Genomic DNA, 19,192 nt, shown 5'->3' with positions numbered 1-19,192 from the left:
AATGAATTTGGTCACTCAATATTTCATTTGCTATCAACTTGCATAAACCCACCTAATCATATTTCCTTTGCATTTAATATATATTTTTTGTTTCTATTAAATAAATTAAATAATTCCAATACACTCCTAATTATTATAGGAGGAGTCTCTCGAGACTACGATAATTTTGAATGTAGAATCTCATACATGTTAGATTATGTTTAATAAAAAAATTTTTTTGATGATTAAATATAATAAAATATTATTAAGACAAATAATCAATTAGGGAGTTGTTCTGTTGTTAAATCAAATAGATTAAAACTAATCAACAACCTAAGCCTTTCATGTTATGTCAAATATAGCATAATTAATTAAGATGCCAGCTGGAAAGTTTAGATTATTTTATAGAAGAAGAAGAAAGAAAATAAATTTTTAATTGAATTATCTTTAAATATTTTTAAAACATTATCGAAATAATTTTAAAAAGCAATTTTTAATTTAAAAACCATGGATAGTGAGGCCGTCTATTAAACGGCGTCGCCACTAACGCCGGTGAGTGTTGTGTGCGCGCGCGCGCGTTATTTAATCCAATTGTTTTTATTTTTTTATTTTATTTATTTTTTGGGATTTGAAGAGAAAAAGAGAGATTCTAACCCCAAAGGAAAAAAGAAAACACAATGTTTTGTTTGTAAGCGGCAATTCGAAGCAGATTCTCTTCTTCTTCTTCTTCTTCTTCATTTTACCAATTCTTCTCTGCAATTCTAGTTTACTATCTTCACTGCTTTTCAATGGCGCTATAGTTTCTGTGTTTGCGTTCAAGTTCTAAATTTAGTTCAGTTTAGAAGAGTCACTTTGTCAAAGCCTGTGAAAATCTTCTCTCTTATCAGATTCTTGGAGAAACTTATGGTACTATTCTCTCCTAATTCATTCGATTTTATTATTATTATTATTATTATTATTGTTATTGTTTTCTGGATTTGTTCTGCTTTATCTTGTTCTTCAACTGTTGTAGTTGAAATTGGAGAATTGTTTTCTCCAGGATGAGAAGCATGTTTTTCTGGAGGAACAGTCGCAATTTTATAGAGTATTATAACACTTTACAGTTCGATTACTGAAAAGGTTAAGTGAATCTGCCTTTTAGATCTTCATATCGACGGCATAAATTCTCTGATTAGCAAGCTTTTGTAGGAATTCAGGTTCTGAGCGCTTCATTTCTGGAAAAACTCTCGATATCCGTAGTCAATTTTAGGGTGAATTACTGAGAATTGAACTTCTTTGAGAGGTTTGAATTCGTAATCCATCAAGAGAAGAAGGCCGAGGGATTCGCGTTTAACCGTTTGGAAAGCTTGATTGTAATTGGCTATGGAGCTTCCTCAGCCTTCCCGTCCCCTCGGAACCGAAGGTATGGTTCGATTTCAACTTTTGTCAAGTTTAGTACTCCTGAACTTGAGTTTTTGGAATTCGATGGGGAAAACCCCCCGAAACGAATGATTTGTGTTGAATGTTCATTTGTGACGGTAATCTGGAAGCTCTTGTTCAGGACGGAAACCAACGCATGACTTCCTATCACTCTATAGTCATTCAACTGCCGACCAACAAGATCTATCTCAGTCCTTTCAAGGTACTATTCCTCTATCAAATCACCAATTTACAGATTTACTTCCTCCTATAAGCCATTTGATAAAGTAAAGCCATGTCTCCGTTCTGATATTTCTTTAGTAAATTACTTTTGTTCGAAAACGAAATGAAATTATGGTTGTCCGTGCACGTGACTTGAATAAAATCATGGATCCGTGGCACGAAGTAAAAGTAGGGCTGAACTAAATTAGGAGCCATACTTGGCTTTCCCTACTGCATCTGTCATTTTGCAGTTCACTCCAAATTCAAAAAAAGAAGAAGAAGAAGAAGAATTTTCTATGACGAACTGTAATTGAATATCGGGATGAACTCGATAAAATATACCCTAATATTTTTCTTTTTCTAAAATTAGCACAGAATATATGATAGAATAGGGTCACTGAATTCCAAAAAGGAAAAGGAAAGGCCGGCAGGTAAGTAATTAGCACCACCAGATTGGTGCGCGCCCTTTCGATGGCGGGACCTGTCTCATGTGTCGACAACTGACTTGACGTATCGCACAATTCAGGATAAGCGATGCAAATTCAGCTCCCTTGCGGAACCCCTTAAAAATTGCAATCTTTTTCTTTTTTCTTTTGGGATGTGCATATGCTTCTGAATAAATTCCATAATAAATAAAGCGAATCTCTCTAAAACTTGCCATGTGGATATATTTACTGCCCCCATCATGCGTATCTCTTACGGAATCGTCAATATTAAGTGCTCTTTCAGTGGGGATTTTGAAATTTTTGCATTCAGCCTGTCATTGTTACTGATAAGAGAATAGTAAAACGTGAACATGGGTTTCAATTTCCACGTTTGTAATCCATTTTTTAGCTGGACAGTGAAAAAGGTTCTATCCTGCTTGTTTCGTGGTTAATTGCATCACTATTTGTTTAGAAGCCATGGGTGCATTTGGATTAGCTATTATAATGTATGTTTTTCTATTTTTGTGAGAACAGGAGGTTTTCTTACAACGCATGATTTTCTCCAGCCGTTGGAACGGATTGAGAAGACTTGTGCCAAGAAAGAGCAAACAATGAATGTGTCCACTGTCGAACGAGCAGCGCCATCCTTGGCAACTCTAGCACGTAATTCTCCTGTCGAGCGTCTTTTACCAGGTGGAATTGGGAGTTGCATTATTGGCCACATTTCTTATTTCAACCATAGGGTTCCAAAGACAGAAGGCTCGGTATTTCCAGTCCCTCAGGCGAGCAATACTGACAAAAGTGACGACAACTCCCGCTGTAGCTCTTTGTCTGCAAGTGGTTTCAAGTTGTGGGAAGAATCTGCTGTTAAAAAGGGAAAGACAAGGAAGGAGAATTTGAGTGAAAATCCGGGTCTAAGAGGTAAAGTTTTTTTATCATTACAATCTTTTCAGTTCTAATTATTTGACTACTAATCGATCAACAGAGTTCGCATGGACTTTCTAGTTTCTAATGTTGGTGGGGTCCTACTGACTTCTTAACGTAGCTTTTTCTTTAGTCAGTAAGAACTCATGACCGAAATTTACCACAAAACTTGAAATGTTTGGAGAGAAAACAAACGTATGTGGGTGCATATGTGTGCTTTCTCTTATCATCTTTTTGTTTGTTTTGCTTGCATGTATAAGAATTCTAAGGTGGGGTTTTGGTATTCGCTCATATTTTTTCCCCATCATTTGAGCTTTTTTATTACGTTCCTTCCCATTGAACTGATCTTCCGTTCTTTCTAGCAGAACCACCGGCAAAGATGGAACAGTGGGCCGTTTCAACAGAGCGGCCAATACAATCATCATGCAGCAGCTTCAGCTCTCTCTCGTCCTCTCAGTCAGTCATTCTTGTTTCTAACTTTTCAAAACGTCAACATTATTTTTTTGGTTCCCGTGTATAAATGTTGAGACTGGACTTCCTGGAAATTTACGAACAGGCCTTCAGGCCAGCAGAAACGGAGCTTCGGTGAGATGTTGAAGTCCGCAGCCAATGTTTCCTCTAAGGAAGAGGAACTAGACGATGGCAAAGCATTTGTTATTAAGAAGGAATCATCGCCATCCACTGCCTACAGAGGTTCGTTTCTTTCATGATGCTCTGTTCGTTATTCCCCCCACCAGAAATTTTAAAAAAAAATTAGATAAGTAGTGCAATTTGGCCTTCAATTTGAAAATGTTGCCATTTTTACTCTCTTCTAAGTTTTCCTTTGAAAATTCATTAAAAAAAAAAAAAAAAAAACGTGTTTTGATATACTTTTGATGAAGTGTAAAATATGTATGATACAAAATTGATAGGATTTAAAAGAAAATGACGTTAGAATTAATTTTTTGTCAAAATTTGTGAGCTCTGGCAAAATTAGTCCCCGAAAATCTCTCCTCAATTATTCATCTTTCTAAAATCTTGGATTTACAGGTGACTTGAGGATAAACGTCGGTGGAAAATGCTCTGATCAGAAGGCTAACACGCCGAGATCCAAACATTCTGCAACAGAACAGCGTCGAAGGAGCAAAATTAATGATAGGCAAGATTTCACAGATATATGTTAGTTCAGTAGCAGACATTACCTTTTTCCAAAACATGTGTATATATTTCCTTATAGAAAGCAATTCGTAGAAAAATCACTCTAGAAGTTATTTTATTTGTGTGAGAAGTTACATGCAGGTTTCAGAAGCTGAGAGAACTTCTTCCCTGTAGTGATCAGAAGAGAGACAAAGCATCATTTTTGTTAGAGGTAAATGTGCATGTCACTAGGTGATATTTTACTTCTCTTTTGCATATGGTGTGCAGTAGATTCATTTCTGGACATGTTACCAGGTTATCGAGTACATTCAATTTTTACAAGAAAAGGTTCGCAAATATGAAAGCTCACCACCGCAAGGATGGTACGATGAACCAGCGAAATTACTCCCCTGTGTAAATACTACCAACAAACTTTCTCTCCATTGTTTGTGCATACTATATAACACTGTTCCTTATAAAAATATTTTGACCTTTTGTTCTTGTTCCACTAAATTTAATTGATATCAGCTTCCTAATATGCAAACCCTCTGATCCTCTGTTGTGCAGAGAAACAATTGTAATCCAGCACGACGTTACATCGATCAATCTCAAGTTGCCAAGAGCGGCCCTGTGTTTATATTTGCTGGGTCTGACCAGAAAAATACGTCTCACTTCCCTGCATTTCTTCCAAGGTGCTCGCACAACCCAGTCGAATCTAATACTTCCACCACCTTCGGAGAAGCGGATCATCATCTTGGATCAACAAACAAAGCAACATCTTATCCAATGTTGGACCCACGCTATTTCATACCTGTCACAAGTGAAGGTGAAAAAACTAAAATCTATTCTCAAGTGGCACATAGTGCAGACAGAAAACCATATAAAATGCAACGACTATTATGTGAGACGAGAGCATGTACTACCGATATTGCTGCTGTTGATAATAAGCTGAAAGAACCTGAGCAGAGCATTGAAGGTGGTAGAATTAGCATCTCAAGTGCATATTCTCAAGAGTGAGTATATTCATATTCTATATTCTTGTTTAATATGGTACATTCTGATATGCATGATCTTGAGTTTTCATCCAATAAACAATAAATTTAGCCATCTTCAAGACTGACATTATAATATTAGTAGATAGCTCTTCTAGACAGCGAAGTTAACTGTTGGAAGAGGCCAATAGATCAATCTGAGACTTGATTCATCAATTAAGCGACATACATCTGGTTTCTCGATGAGCAGGTTGTTAAAAATTCTCACACAAGCGCTACAGAGTTCTGGAGTGGATATGTCACAGGCCAGTATCGCTGTACAAATAGAACTTGGAAAGAGGACAAATTGTAGAGATACTGCCGCAAATCCTGCTATTGTGGTAAACGAACTGCATACTAGTATGCAATGAATGTCCTTTTACTAGCTGCATCAACTTTTCCACCCTTTTCTTTACTTTTTCATAGGATGATTCAGCTCGCCCAAGTGAGAGAGCGGTCGTCGGTACCAGAGTTGCAGCTGCAGAAGAGGACATGGAGCAGGCATTCAGAAAGAAGCAAAATACTTGAAAGAGATGGTATAACAAAGTAATTCTCCCGTCAATTCAATTAATTATCACTTCATTTTTACGTTCCATTTCTTCCATGAAGGGTTTATGGCCTTTCAATTATTTGGGAAATGCATCTGACCCAGATTGATTGTACATTAGGATATAGTTCATCTTCTAGTTGTGATTTTTTGGGCACCCCCCATTTTAATATGGTGAAGCTGCTTTAGAAGTTAAGCTTCCCTCCATATTTAGAGGCTGTTTTAGATATAAAGGCTTTTGTTTGATGTAAAGTGTGTCTCATTGTCTCCTCTTGTCAAAAACTCTTTGGGAGGGAGGGAGGGAGGGAGGAAGAAAAGAATAAATCTGTTTACTTCCACTTTTATCATATCCCTATTTTCAGGATTTCATCGCTCTCTGTATACATTATATTATTTTTATTTTTATTCAGAAATGATTATTTCTCCGCCGCTATGACTTAAAGAAGCATCAAACAACGATACTTATCTTGGTTGTCTAATTGATTTGCTTTTTTTTATAATAATAATAAAAAATGATGGGTAGCCACTTCTTCCCTACTCTTCATCACAATTAGAATTCAACCTTTGTTTCCCACGTTACCAGAATTTGCCAGCTTCGAAGGCCATGTGCATTCATGATTATTCTCCATTATAAAAACACAAAATCTCCAACAAAACTGCTAACCCTTCAAATTCTATTATTCGATTCATACCTTGCTTTTCTGTTAAACTTAGCGTTCGATATATGCTGCTGCTTGCTGCATAATTTCACATGATTTGATCAAAGCAAATGGGAACCAGGACAAGTTCCTAGCCATGAAGAAGGGATAGAACAAAATAATGAATATCAAAATGTGAACATGAAGAAATCATATATCTGGCCACAGGAATTATCAAATGAGAATAAATATAAAAATCAATGAATAAAATGGCATCATCGTCCATAGAATCTGATTGCCTGCTGTCTATCATAAGGCAAAAAGAAGATATCAGAGGTGGTGGGAGGAAAGCGATATGGCCTTTCCTAAATACATAAATATGAATCTTTCTGTGCTTATTGGGAAGAGAGTAAAATAAACAATTTTGGCCCCCCTATATAGCTCCCCCCCTCTTTGCTAATATATGAAGACTGATGCTAACAATGGGAGTGAGGCAATGAACTGTGGGGGAAAGTGGTTCTGCGATTCAATACCAATCTATCTGTGTACAAACTATGCCTGTCCTACGCAGTTTTATGTGCTTCTCTCATCCTGTAACAGCGAGGTAGCTGGTAATAAACGACCACGTTGAATAACAATATCTATATGCCAAAGAAAACAATGTTCTCCAATTGGCTTCTTATATACTATACTCGGGCTTTTCTAGATGCAAATGTATGACCTTGAAAATCTTGATTGATCCGATTAGTTCAACTTCCATCTCTACTGAAATGTCACAATCCCAACATACAAACCTCAAAGTGTTCTCTTCAGCATTGGAGAAGAAACAGCCCCATTTTGTTCCTCCAACGGTGGCAAACATTCTTCAGGGTTGGCATAGAAATAGTCCTCCTCTTTAGGTTTGTCGTGGATCACCATCCTTTTAGCTGGTTTCCCCATGCGGTCTGCGTGGGTTTCTTTTACAGCCAAAGAGAACTCATCCCAGCTTAGCTTTCCACTATTGTATTGATCTATCAAATCAACAAGTATCTTTCTGTCCAACAGTATGGTCTTCTTAAACCCAAGATATCTAAAACGTCACAACACAAGTAGCCAGTACAATTGGTTGAATATCATCTCAAATAAAACGGTACAATTGATTTAACCATATGCAATAGATAAGCAAATGAGTGAAAATCACTTGGTACCTGCGATGACCTTCAACAACTTTAGCCATATTCCCATCATATGTAGGAATGAATATATCACTTTCCAACGAGACAAGGTAATCTAAAGCAGCCATCTGGGATGAGTGATTCTGAAAGAACCTGAGGTCAGAAGGTTTTAGCAATGTCTCCTTCTTGACCTATTTAACCAAAACCAGAGACAATTTGTAAGGGAAGGAAGACATAAGGTTGGGATATAGAAACTACTGCATAGCTAATCTACAAACCAGTTTCGGATAAGCCTTTGCAAGACTCTTCATCCTATTTTGTCCTCCATAGATTTCACCAGCTGCAATATAAATCTGAAAATTAGGATCAATATCCAGCGCCCTCAGTGTAAGTGCAGTTTCTTCTGGGGTCAAGGGGCAAAACCCATCCTTCCTTTTCATGTCAGAGTTTATTACTTTCTCTTTCCACCATGGATATGCATATCTGCACATATAAAGCGAGAAAGAATGGGAATGAGAAAGAGTTCGGTAAAAAGCCAAATGCCAAATGATCGAAATATAAACAAGTAAACATCACCTCATTCTTGTCAGTTCTTCTATTTCTTCATTGTTACAACCTTGAGTACAGCCAGAAAAGGCCAGCATATCCATCTCATACCTAAGATGAAGCACTAAAAAAGGGCCATTTTCCCTAAGCAGCTTGACAACCCTTCTTCCTAACTGCTCTATCTCTGAGGTGAATTTCAGAGCACTATAGTTTACTCGACATCTCAGCTTCTGCATCTCCATTGGTTGGTTATTGTTGGCAAGTCGGGCATCAGTTTTGTTCAGATGTAAAACTTTGTGCTTCTGAATGAGCGGAAGAATCTATAATTGGAGAAGGGGAAAACTTTTCAGAATTTTGCAAGAAAGATAAACAAAACAACTAAATAAAAACCAGAGGGAGTTCATTATAATTAATTTGAATATCTGTTCGGACAAACATTGGTATGTCAGGGTACTAAAGTATCTAAGTGGCATATTTTATTGCTCGACGTTTGAGAAACACAAATAAAACTAACCTGATCATGATAATATGAAATGTCAGACCAGCTAATAGGTGGCATTGAGTAGACCTTCCGTTGTTCCATTCTCTTCTTAAGCCTGACGGGCAACTCTCTTATGATGCGTACTTGATCTCTCAATGATCCGATAAAATGTTCCACATCAAATATATCTTGAAATTCACTGAAACGTCAATATAACTTCATTTCAGCTCAACCATATGAAATTTTGCCCAACCAAAGATGAATGAAAATGGATTGATAATTACACACCTGGGATCAGCCCAGAATGAGGTCTTATCCAATTCGGGTACAACAAGAGTGACATTCAAATATCTTGCAATGGCAACCATGTCACATATCTGCACAACATACAGAAAAGGAAAAGGGGGAGTGAAGGGGTAGAATTATTAGGGTATAGCATAAATAGACATTGTCTTATGTTCAGATGGTCAGAAATACAGTGTTTTGCACACTGGACGATTGAAATCACCCACCGCTGCCCTCATTTGATTGAGCCCTCCATTGCACGACACCATCAAGTAGCCATTGTTCTTGTAATATCCTGACGGAGAAAATAAAATTTCAGAGATAAGAGTAACAGCTCACAAACTCCCATTAACAAGCAAGTAAATACTAAAAAAGGGAAATAGCTAATATAAAATTCGACAATCACCCTTCTGTGTATCTATAAATGAAATGAAAGATTAAGATTAAAAGGGGAAATGCCTACTAGATATCTACATCATCGCAAAGTAACAAGTTCGTTTTAATTTTCTAGCAACAAAAACAAGAGGATTAGGAACTGATATCTACATCATTTTCAGTGAGTTCCAATTCCCTTAAGAAAGTAAAAGTAATCTTATCTGACCGGTTAGGAAGCTTTAACAAACAAAAATTGAAACCAGGTCTTAAAAGGAAAGAACAAAAAAACTCACGTTTAGGAGGAAATACTATTTTGGGCGGAACTGAAAGGGGATTTTCCTCAACACCAGAAACAGCAGCGGCCGCAGATTCATGAGAAAAACAAGAAGGCCATCCTTTCAAGACCCCAGGTCCCCAAACCTCCCTTAACGAAATCAATTGAACGATGCAAGTCCAGAGCATAACAGTCGTCGTTAAGCGGATTAACCACGGCCGCACTCTCAACCCTGATGAGACCATCGAACTTTTTAGTTTATCGATCTTGCTCCCTCCTAGTGCTTTCAATTCCATCGCCGTTGAGTCACCAAGCTTCCTCCGATTTCCCTCTATCTTGCACATTGCTATTCCTCTCGCCCGTGCATTCAGGAGAGAAATCAACAGAGCAACCCCCCCTTCCCCCTCCCCTGATGTATTATTACTTCAGGAAATCAAGAAAGACCCCTCGGAAATCGATCTGCTCCTTATTTAATGAATGCCAAATCAGAAATCACAACCTAAAACATTCAACCAAAACCGAATTACATACATATATATATATATATGGAAATAAGTTACGATAAGATCTCCAAGATTCACAGGGGGGCAGATACGGTTGGGAAACCAGATCAAAACAAGATAGCAACTAAAACAAAAATCCCGGACCTCAGAGAAGAAAAGCGATTACAGCAACAAATTCAAAAGACTGTTAGCAAACACTAAATAATACTTTCTTCCACAACGTACATTACCGAAATCTCCGTTGGATGACTCCTCGAAGAATGAAGAACATCAATAACTTCGTTGAAAGATTCTTAAAAATTTCAATTCAAATTTGTAAAACGATCATTATACAAATAGAATTTTCGGCGGAAGAAGGTCGTCTTTGCATCGCCATTCGCCCAGAACCTCGCCGCGAATATCGATGACGCCGTTGAAAATATATAGGAATCGGAGAGAGTAAGGAAAGGAGAAAAAAAAAAAAAAGAAGAAGAAGAAGAGATCCGTACCGGTAGATGCAGTCGGGTCGGGTTCTGTTCACAGTGGGCTCAGTTTGGATTCACGGGCAAATAAAAAACGTCCCAACTCGGACCCAGATACGTTGACCCCACTGTCACGTTCAGTCTATCTTCTCCACTGAGATTCTTCCACGTGTCCAATCGAGAATATGACTTAAAAGAGATCTCGCGTAGGGCTCACTGTCACCCACCCTCGGTAGGTGGTGAAATAACTACGCGAAATCTTTGATATCACGAGATATTTCAATAAAACCGCGATAACTTTTAGTTTCAAAATATCGCGACGCGGTTTTTTCTTTGAAATTCGCAGTCGGTGATATTATAGATTTGAGTTTTTTAATATTTTTTTTTTTGGCTTGTCATGGGAACCACTCAGAATTTATTTATTTATTCTTAATTCACAACATTAATTTATATTATTATTGCTTCTTTTTGGACCATCATTATTATCGTATATTTATTATTTATAATATTTAAAATATGTTTCTTACGCGGAGATTCTCCCTTATTCTGACCACATATATATATATATATACATATAATTAACTTTTATCCTATACTTTTAATTTCATCTTAAAATTTTACCTTTTAATAACTTTCGTTTTAAGAATGGTAAAAAAAAAAATTAAAATTTAATTTATTATAACGCATTCCTCCAAAAGAAAAAGACATTATAACTATTTTCGGTGAAGTTTTTTAGTTTTTGGAGAGTTATAACTCACTTTTTTATTTTTAATATTTGATCTTTTTTTTTCCTTTTAAAATTATTTAAATTATGCCTCAAAGATTCACCCATTATTAATTTTGATTCCCTAATATATAAGATTGAGAAATTAATTTGGTAAGTTTTTAAATTTCACCTTATGTAAAAATCCCTAATTATCATATAATTTAATATTTTTTAAAATACGAGATATATATGTTATTTAATTAATGTGTAAAATGATTGAAATTGGAATCATAAAAGTCAATACCGTAAAGTGGGCTGTTGATTATTCTCCAAATTTACTATTTTTGTAAAAAAGGAAAATATTCTTCAAATTTACTTAATATACCATACTTTTGACTTCCAAATTTAAACATGTTCGACACAAATTTGTACATTTATATTTAATTGTTTTATTCCAAGCCTTTATCATTTTTTAGAAATATAATATTAATTTTTTATATTTGAATTTAGTTATGAAGGTAATATGCATCGTGTATAAATATTTTTTTTAATAATTAAACAATTCGACGCCCCACCCTAACTTAACCCAACACGAAAACATAGAGTTGAGTTGGGTTGTCAATTCTATCAATGACATTTGAATCACGAACCCAACAACCCGCATACTTTAATTTAATTTCATTATTGGAGCTCTGAACGATGAAATTATTAAATAATATTGATACATAATTAATTAATGTTTCTCGTAATTAGTGGAAAACATTATATGTATTTGAGAATAACGTGGCTTTGATTAACTGAGCATTACACATTTCATATTATATAAATAGTTTCCAAAATCTTAAATTTATTATTTAAACATTTCATTACAATTTTATATAAATAAAATAATTAATATAAATTATAGAGAAATACGAAGAGAATATTTACCAGAATTTGATGGCATTGTAGAAAAACCTTATACTAAATTTGTAATTTAACTTATTTTTAATTAAAACAAAGATATTGATTATATTCTAATTTTAGGTTATTGGTATATTCTTTAAACTCGAGCATAACTCAATAAACAAAAAAATTAGATTTCCACGCCCATACGTCATACTAAAAGAAACTGCTTCACGTTTTATTTTGCATCTTCTTTCATTTTCATTTCCAAAATCGACTTACCTAACTTAAAGGAATATTATTATGCTATCATAACATGGCCCTTGAGCTAAAAAGAGTAAAGCATATTGCTATATATATATATATTAATCTGCCTGGAGCGTTGACTCCATTGGAATTAAAACGAGGAAGAATTGATATCAAACTCAATAGAAATGGAAAGTGGTAAAATTAAAATTATTTTAGAATCGTTTTTATTTAAGAAAAGTTGTTTCATGATGGCTCTTTTTTTAAAAAATAAAATTCTACAATTACCAAACCTAATTAATATAAATGAATTTTTGTCTAAAATAAGTTTGAATTAATTGATTTTATTTTTGGGATATTAGAACCATTTCTTTCTAATAACTTGTAAAAATAATATTTTTAGTTCAAATATTTTAGAGTTGGTTTAAATTAATTTTTTTTATTTTATATTTTATATAGAAACTAAATAATAATAAAAAATTAAATTGTTGAAAGAAATACATATTGATCAATCATTCATGGCCGACACAATCTTTTACACCAATTACAGCTATAAAAACCCCACTTTCATAACCCAAGCAGATTAATTATTTAAACAATAATTAAAAGAAGATACATTGACCCGACACCTCAGCATTCTCTCTATGCTTACGTGGCGCTCTGAAAGTCAAAAATGGCCGACAAAGCCATCCTTCTCACTCCCCCGTTCCTCCACGTGTTTCCTCATTCTGCACCCTCTTCCGCCGCGTTCCTCCGCCGCTGCCGACCTCAACTCTGACTTCTCCTGTTCTCGATCCTAATTGCTTCCCAGCAATCATTCCATTAAATATATACAGTCCGAACTCAAACCTCTTACAATGGCAGAATTAGGGCACATGGATTTGCAAGACATTCGATCCAAGCCATGGAAGTGCCCAAGGTGCGATTCGCCCGACACCAAATTCTGCTATTACAATAACTACAATTACTCTCAGCCTCGCCACTTCTGCAAGACCTGCCGCCGCTACTGGACCATCGGCGGTGTCCTCCGCAACGTTCCTGTTGGCGGCGGAAATCGCAAAGCGAAGAACAGTTCGAAGCTGAAGCCGAAGGCTGCAATGATCGTGAGAGATTCGCCGTCGTCGAAATCGAATTCGTGGAAGTCCGATTTGGAAATCCTCCCGTCGCCGCTGAAGTTGAATCAGGGGGATCCGCCGGCGGAGAAAGGGGCCAGGGGCGAGGGATTTGGATCGTTGGATCATTTGCCGACAAGTGATGAAACCGAACGAATGGATGAGATTACCGGTGGCGTTGCAATCGGAAATCACGAATATTTAAATTATACAAAATAATAATTTTTGAGTAAGTTTCAATTATTAAATATTTTGTTAAAAGTTTAAATAAATACAAATTTGAAAAAGTTTAGGGCAAATAAAATAAATCCAAAAAGTTCTAAATTGAAATAACAGAAATTCGGAAGGGTATTTTAGCAAAAGAAGAGTTCTCTGGCATTTTTGTCGATGATCCTAAAGAAAAACGAATTTCAAAATTCGACCCCAAACGACTCTCACTATCCAATTTCTTCTCCTCTTTACGCTTTTCCTTTCCTCTCTGGTTTGCTAATTCCAGAGGGTTTTTTCATTCCTCTAAAATTCTTTCTGTAAATTACTGGAGATTTCGTCTTCTCAACCATGTTTGAGCCCCAACATTTCGTCGATTTGCAAGACGACTCTGCTTTCGGCGATCAGAAATCATGGAATTCCGGCGACCACAACGCGTCCCCGACTCGCCGCCTCACTCACTCATCACTCCCAATCCCACCAATTTCAGCTTCGGCAACTACTGCTGCTGGCACTAATGGCAATGTGGATCGTGAACTCTTCAACAATCTCGTCGAAATCGTACCCCTCGTTCAGTCTCTTATTGTAATTCGTCTCTCTTTGAGCTATCTTTTTTGCTATTTAAATGGAATGGGAATTTTGTTATTGTAGTACTAGAGGGGAGGGGGTGTGTCGTGAGTCTCGTGATGAACGGAAATTTTGATTTTGGAATCGTACTATTTTTAGGTTTGTATAAATTTTACTCATGAGATGCGAAAGGCTGGAGTTGTTCATTTTGAGAGATGGGAACCGGGGGAAAGTTAGGAAAGAAATTAATTCGTGCACTGCATCTTTCTGTATTCGATGAAGGTTCAATGGTTCAAAATGTAATTCAATTTGTGATTTCTTTTCATATTCGAAGTTTTCGTTCCATTTCTCGCTTCTTGTTGTTGTTCTTCTTCTTTTTCTGGGTTTTTGATGTTTGTTGTTTATGGATATTTGTTTTGAATTAGGATCGGAAAGCGAGCAGTTCATTCAGGAAGCGGGGTTCAATGATTTACACTAAAACACCTTCTAGAGAATCATTACACAGGAAGGTAACCAGTTAAACTGTTCTGTGATTTTGTATTCTTGTATACACTTTATCTCTGATTTTATGAATCCATCGATTGGTTTATGGCGCTTTGATTTCAAGGCAGGATGAGTTTACTGAATTGTTTGTGATGTATTCTGTTAATTTAAGCGCAGAGCCCCCACGATTTTATAATCTTTGCTTATTTTGTTGCCAATATCCTAATATCAGCTTGTTTTCCATTGTCATTGTCTCTCGGTTTTTGTGCATTCCTCAATTGATGAATTCTTACTCCCTTTGTGGGTATTTTGAAGATGGAACAGAAAGGAAGGCATAATGGCCAATCTATTCCAACCAAGAAGAAGAAAGACCATGGGGACAGGGACCAGGGTAACAATGTTGATAGTAATTCAGATGCCGATGGCTTTTCGGTTTTCTCCTCAAGTTCTTTGGTCTCTGAAAGGGATAAAGAAGAACTAATCACATTGAGAGAACAAGTGGAAGATCTGCGAAAGAAATTGCTTGAAAAGGATGAACTTCTAAAATCAGCAGAGATGTCGAAGGACCAGATGAACAATGTTTACGCAAAACTCGATGCTTTGAATCTCCAGTCTGCAGAGAAGGATTCTCGGATAAAGATGATTCATTCCCAACTTTCAGATGCAAAGGTTCCCATGAATTGCATTTTGTTCATTGAAATAATTATCATTTTGACGGGTTTGTTTTGTTGAGGTCGAATATAAGTATCATAAGTAACTTATGTCGATTGATGAATCCCACCATCTTGAAAATATTTCCAAAAACGGATTTCTTGTAGTTTTCCAATTGTAAATCTTCTGGTTATGTAACAAAGATGGATGAGTAACTACTGTACAAATCATTACATAATTCATTTTCATATGCAGATTAAGCTTGCAGATAAGCAAGCTGCGTTGGAGAAGATACAATGGGAGGTAATGACATCAAATTCAAAAATAGAAGAACTTCAAGAAGAGCTAAAGTCATCGCAAGGAGACGTTTCATCGTTTATGCTGTTACTCGAAGGCTTGTCAAAGAATGATTGCAATGAACGTGTTGAAGATTATAGTCTTTCAGTGTATCTCCCGGAGAGCTGTCCTTACATTGTATGATGTGCTTTTCTATGCTCTTATGATTTATGCATAAGCCCCTTCCCATCTGCAGTTTGATATGCCATATGTTTTATTGATTGGAAAGATTAGCATACTTATTCTTTCTGTGCTCAAGCGTATCATGTTGTCACTTTTGCATAGAATATTAGCTTTTTTTTGGTCACAAGTACCTGATCTTCATTGTTGACCTCTAACGACTGAGACTATTTCTCCTGTGATTCAGGATGATTTGGACGATCTGAAAATGCAGGAAATGGAAGAAGCAAGACAAGATTATGTAGCTGCTGTTGCTGTTGCAAAGGCAAGGCAAGATGAGGAATCTATTGCTGCTGCTGCAGCTGCAAGGTCACGTCTTCAGTCGTTTGTTTTCGAAACATAAGTTTCAGGCGATCGATGCTAGCATAAGTTTCAGCACAGGTTATTGCTTCATTTGGTATCAACTGGCATTTCTCTCTGATAGTTTGTAGGGCATAATAGCGTTCTCTATAGGGTTACTCGAGTCATTTATTTGTAATAAATATATTTATGGAAATGTTGAAGAGGAAGTTTCTATTTCATTTTGTATGTATGATGTATCTAGCCTTCCCCATGTTCGTGTGTAATGGCAACGAGCCATGCTTGGTTGTGCGCTAGAGAGACATCTTGTTCTGCAAGTACGGAGCGCATCTCTCTCATTTTCTGATGCAGTTTAGATGATCAAAACAACCCTCATAGCTTCGGAAGAAATTCTGAGGATTTATGTATGATATAGATATAAGAAAGGAAGGAAGATCATAGGTTATAAAATGGATTGTATTGGTCATTTTAGGACCTTCTCGCGGTCCTACGGACGTTTCTAAGCAATTGTGTTACCACTGAGCGAGTGAGCCAACTCGAAATCTTGTCGCCTTCAACCTAATGACGTATACCCAAGCATTTGACATTGCTTTTAAGTAGAAAGTTTTAGAAAATGGCGGTTCAAAATTTTTTTAGAGGAGTTTGAAAGCTAACATTTGAGATAAATAAAGAAAACAATGTTACATAAGTGAAAGAGGTAACACAACAACAACCATGAAAAAGTGATTTTGGTTGCAACGAGCATATGACTATAAACAACACGTTTTAGACAAGTATTGATAGGATTCACAAATTAAAATGGCACTTCTCATAATATATGTTCCTCTATCTTAATGCTAGAATTGATACTGGAACTTATATTATTTTGGTCATAAATTCTATTTTGTGTTTAATAATTAATTCAGTCTGAATTTGGTGAATAATTGAAAGTTTTAAAAATACATAGATATATCTATCTTTTATAGTTATTCAATATAAGCTAAAATTTATGGAGGTATTTATAAAAAGATTAAAAATAATTTAATTTATTTTGGTACAAAATTAAAAAAAAAAAAAGAAAATTTAAGCATAAAATATTATGATTTATTTTTTATGGAAAGAGGCTGTGGGAGGAGCATGTAAAATAGATGAAAGGGAATCAGATTGTTAAAGTTAAATCCACGCCTTTTTCCTCGGCAATCCAATTCACGCCGCCATTTTCATCTCTCTCTCTATCTCTCTCCTCTCCCATTTGCCTTCTTCTCTCAATCGTACGTTTTATGGTTCTTAGCTATTTCTAATTTGATGGGTTGTTTTTGTTTCCTCTCTTCTGTATTGGGTTTAAATGTTTTCTTGCAATTCCTTCTGCAGCGAGAGAAGGAGAAACTAATGGCGACAAAATCCGAGAAATTTTCAGCTGATTTTGTGATGGGTGGTGTCGCCGCGATTGTCGCTAAAAGTGCAGCGGCGCCGATTGAAAGGGTCAAGCTTCTGTTGCAGAATCAGGGAGAGATGATAAAGAGAGGGCATCTTAAGAAGCCATATCTGGGCATTCATGACTGTTTCAGAAGAGTGTTGAGAGAAGAAGGGCCGTTGTCACTATGGAGGGGAAATCAGGCTAACGTTATTCGATATTTCCCTACTCAGGTACTTCTTTTCATGAACTTTCAATTTGTTCTCTCTGCAACAAAAGCTTCATTTCTTTCAGCAGCTACACAAGCTTTTACTGCCAATTTTATATTGGATTCATTGTTACTTTTCTGGTTATGGATTCCCTTTTTCGTTGTTCTTTGTAGCCTCTTTCATTTAGTAGCATTAGCATTAAGTGTTGAATTAGCATTTGGCTGAAATCATGAATTTATGACCACAGATTCAGGAACTAATGTAACCTTAATCCCTATGAAGGTTTATGATGCATTCTAATTGATGACACTTTGCAGAATATTCAAGATTCTAATGAACTGATTGAGAGTTATGGTTTATTGTTATTCTTAATGACCAAAGCTTTAATTTTACGATATCATCTCCAAATGCTTTTACAGAAGAGAATTTGAATTGCCCATAGGCTTTCAACTTTGCATTCAAAGGTTACTTCAAAACGAAATTCGGGCGCTCAAAAGAGAAGGATGGATACATCAAGTGGTTTGCTGGAAATGTTGCTTCAGGAAGTGCTGCAGGAGCAACTACATCGTTTTTTCTGTATCATTTGGATTATGCACGCACTCGACTAGGCACCGATGCAACGGACGGTGGCAGTAACAGCCAGCGCCAATTTAAAGGGTTGCTGGATGTCTACAGAAAAACCTTGTCAAGTGATGGAATTGTTGGTCTATACCGAGGATTTAGTGTTTCAATTGTGGGAATTACTCTGTATAGGGGCATGTATTTTGGGATTTACGACACTTTGAAGCCTCTTGTTCTTGTTGGGCAGTTTGAGGTAAAAGCATCTATTCTATTCAGTGCATCCATTAGCCAGTTTTCCCCAAATGCTAGTCTTGGGAGCTGCTTGTTGGAGCAATACAACGTCTTACTATCATAAACATGGATATCTTCAATTTATCTGGTTGCTTTTTTTTAGACCTTTCCTTCAATGTTCTTGAAAGTTTGTGGTTTGCTGTTTTATGCAGGGGAACTTTTTTGCTAGTTTCTTATTGGGGTGGAGTATCACAACCTTTTCTGGGGTATGCGCTTATCCTTTCGACACGCTGCGACGAAGAATGATGCTTACCTCTGGACAAACCCTGAAGTACCGCAGTGCTTTACATGCATTTTCCGAGATCATTCGCCATGAGGGTATTGCTGCTCTTTTTCGAGGAGTCACTGCCAATATGCTTGTTGGTGTTGCAGGGGCTGGTGTTCTTGCAGGTTATGATCAACTGCACGAAATTGCATGTCGACATGGTTACTCCTATGGCGGGCAACAACATCAAATAGCCTCGAAATGACCGAAAATGGTATGTTCAACTTTTATTTTCTGGTTCAACTTCATAATTGAACCTGAAGTAGATCTAGGGAATTAAAAGGCTGAAGATGTTTATTCACTAGAAAAGTCCTTCCTAGAATTTACAAAGAATTCGATGCCATTGTCTGTGCATAGTTCAAATACATCTACATTTGTTGGTTGTTTATGTAATTCATGACTTCAAGTTGAAAATAAAATACATTTGTTGGTTGTTTATCT

The 19,192-nt window shown here is 36.3% G+C and overlaps 5 protein-coding genes across 11 annotated transcripts; 4 read left to right on the top strand and 1 right to left on the bottom strand.

The window, feature by feature from the left end:
- The first annotated feature begins 584 nt into the window (after window positions 1-584).
- On the top strand, window positions 585-5,894 carry LOC111783223 (transcription factor BIM1-like). 5 transcript variants are annotated; one of them, XM_023664125.1, is made up of 13 exons: window positions 585-885; window positions 1,019-1,098; window positions 1,176-1,381; window positions 1,520-1,600; window positions 2,559-2,945; window positions 3,314-3,404; window positions 3,505-3,641; window positions 3,978-4,106; window positions 4,217-4,296; window positions 4,380-4,478; window positions 4,632-5,077; window positions 5,307-5,436; window positions 5,522-5,894. In XM_023664125.1, the coding sequence occupies exons 3-13, from the start codon at window positions 1,342-1,344 to the stop codon at window positions 5,621-5,623; spliced, it is 1,722 nt and encodes a 573-aa protein (XP_023519893.1). In that variant the 5' UTR covers window positions 585-885; window positions 1,019-1,098; window positions 1,176-1,341; the 3' UTR covers window positions 5,624-5,894. The 5 variants fall into 5 exon arrangements, with proteins under 5 accessions (XP_023519893.1, XP_023519895.1, XP_023519892.1 ...); XM_023664127.1 differs by having other exon boundaries at window positions 992-1,098; XM_023664124.1 differs by having other exon boundaries at window positions 1,019-1,381.
- Window positions 5,895-6,511: 617 nt separating this feature from the next.
- Window positions 6,512-10,366, bottom strand: LOC111783225 (O-fucosyltransferase 34-like). The gene is made up of 9 exons (XM_023664129.1): window positions 10,124-10,366; window positions 9,415-9,894; window positions 8,974-9,041; window positions 8,750-8,838; window positions 8,495-8,660; window positions 8,011-8,300; window positions 7,713-7,917; window positions 7,468-7,625; window positions 6,512-7,349 (listed from the first exon to the last, which is right to left on the bottom strand). Exons 2-9 carry the CDS (start codon window positions 9,737-9,739, stop codon window positions 7,076-7,078), a joined length of 1,575 nt encoding a protein of 524 aa, XP_023519897.1. The 5' UTR covers window positions 9,740-9,894; window positions 10,124-10,366; the 3' UTR covers window positions 6,512-7,075.
- Window positions 10,367-13,053: 2,687 nt separating this feature from the next.
- LOC111783489 (dof zinc finger protein DOF3.1-like) lies at window positions 13,054-13,527 on the top strand. Its single transcript, XM_023664420.1, has one exon. The coding sequence runs from the start codon at window positions 13,054-13,056 to the stop codon at window positions 13,525-13,527; it is 474 nt and encodes a 157-aa protein (XP_023520188.1).
- Window positions 13,528-13,594: 67 nt separating this feature from the next.
- Window positions 13,595-16,260, top strand: LOC111782463 (protein MICROTUBULE BINDING PROTEIN 2C-like). Of its 3 annotated transcripts, none has more exons than XM_023663216.1 (5): window positions 13,595-14,100; window positions 14,508-14,591; window positions 14,890-15,234; window positions 15,472-15,690; window positions 15,920-16,260. In XM_023663216.1, exons 1-5 carry the CDS (start codon window positions 13,867-13,869, stop codon window positions 16,073-16,075), a joined length of 1,038 nt encoding a protein of 345 aa, XP_023518984.1. In that variant the 5' UTR covers window positions 13,595-13,866; the 3' UTR covers window positions 16,076-16,260. The 3 variants fall into 3 exon arrangements, with proteins under 3 accessions (XP_023518984.1, XP_023518983.1, XP_023518985.1); XM_023663215.1 differs by having other exon boundaries at window positions 13,597-14,100; window positions 14,881-15,234; XM_023663217.1 differs by lacking the exon at window positions 13,595-14,100 and adding an exon at window positions 14,133-14,381 and having other exon boundaries at window positions 14,881-15,234.
- Window positions 16,261-17,183: 923 nt separating this feature from the next.
- Window positions 17,184-19,191, top strand: LOC111782573 (ADP,ATP carrier protein ER-ANT1). The gene is made up of 4 exons (XM_023663345.1): window positions 17,184-17,282; window positions 17,383-17,658; window positions 18,077-18,448; window positions 18,639-19,191. Exons 2-4 carry the CDS (start codon window positions 17,401-17,403, stop codon window positions 18,954-18,956), a joined length of 948 nt encoding a protein of 315 aa, XP_023519113.1. The 5' UTR covers window positions 17,184-17,282; window positions 17,383-17,400; the 3' UTR covers window positions 18,957-19,191.
- The last annotated feature ends 1 nt before the right edge of the window (window position 19,192 follows it).

This window comes from Cucurbita pepo, chromosome LG20 (assembly GCF_002806865.2).
Source record: "Cucurbita pepo subsp. pepo cultivar mu-cu-16 chromosome LG20, ASM280686v2, whole genome shotgun sequence".
In the NCBI taxonomy this organism is placed as follows: Eukaryota; Viridiplantae; Streptophyta; class Magnoliopsida; order Cucurbitales; family Cucurbitaceae; genus Cucurbita; species Cucurbita pepo.
Note: the sequence above shows the minus strand (reverse complement) of the source record. Positions and strands in the feature narration are given on the sequence as shown.

Bases quoted from the DNA above. Each gene is read 5' to 3' on its own strand.
- LOC111783223 (XM_023664125.1), top strand. From the start codon at position 1,342: ATGGAGCTTCCTCAGCCTTCCCGTCCCCTCGGAACCGAAG. The intron at 3,405-3,504 runs GTCAGTCATTCT...ATTTACGAACAG, and splicing joins AGCTCTCTCTCGTCCTCTCA to GCCTTCAGGCCAGCAGAAAC. The intron at 4,297-4,379 runs GTAAATGTGCAT...ACATGTTACCAG, and splicing joins AAGCATCATTTTTGTTAGAG to GTTATCGAGTACATTCAATT.
- LOC111783225 (XM_023664129.1), bottom strand. From the start codon at position 9,739: ATGTGCAAGATAGAGGGAAATCGGAGGAAGCTTGGTGACTCAACGGCG. The intron at 8,839-8,973 runs GTGGGTGATTTC...TATGTTGTGCAG, and splicing joins TCAATCAAATGAGGGCAGCG to ATATGTGACATGGTTGCCAT. The intron at 7,626-7,712 runs GTTTGTAGATTA...TTGGTTAAATAG, and splicing joins CAAAGGCTTATCCGAAACTG to GTCAAGAAGGAGACATTGCT.
- LOC111783489 (XM_023664420.1), top strand. From the start codon at position 13,054: ATGGCAGAATTAGGGCACATGGATTTGCAAGACATTCGATCCAAGCCA.
- LOC111782463 (XM_023663215.1), top strand. From the start codon at position 13,867: ATGTTTGAGCCCCAACATTTCGTCGATTTGCAAGACGACTCTGCTTTC. The intron at 15,235-15,471 runs GTTCCCATGAAT...TTTCATATGCAG, and splicing joins CCCAACTTTCAGATGCAAAG to ATTAAGCTTGCAGATAAGCA. The intron at 15,691-15,919 runs GTATGATGTGCT...CCTGTGATTCAG, and splicing joins CGGAGAGCTGTCCTTACATT to GATGATTTGGACGATCTGAA.
- LOC111782573 (XM_023663345.1), top strand. From the start codon at position 17,401: ATGGCGACAAAATCCGAGAAATTTTCAGCTGATTTTGTGATGGGTGGT. The intron at 17,659-18,076 runs GTACTTCTTTTC...AATTGCCCATAG, and splicing joins TTCGATATTTCCCTACTCAG to GCTTTCAACTTTGCATTCAA. The intron at 18,449-18,638 runs GTAAAAGCATCT...TGTTTTATGCAG, and splicing joins TTCTTGTTGGGCAGTTTGAG to GGGAACTTTTTTGCTAGTTT.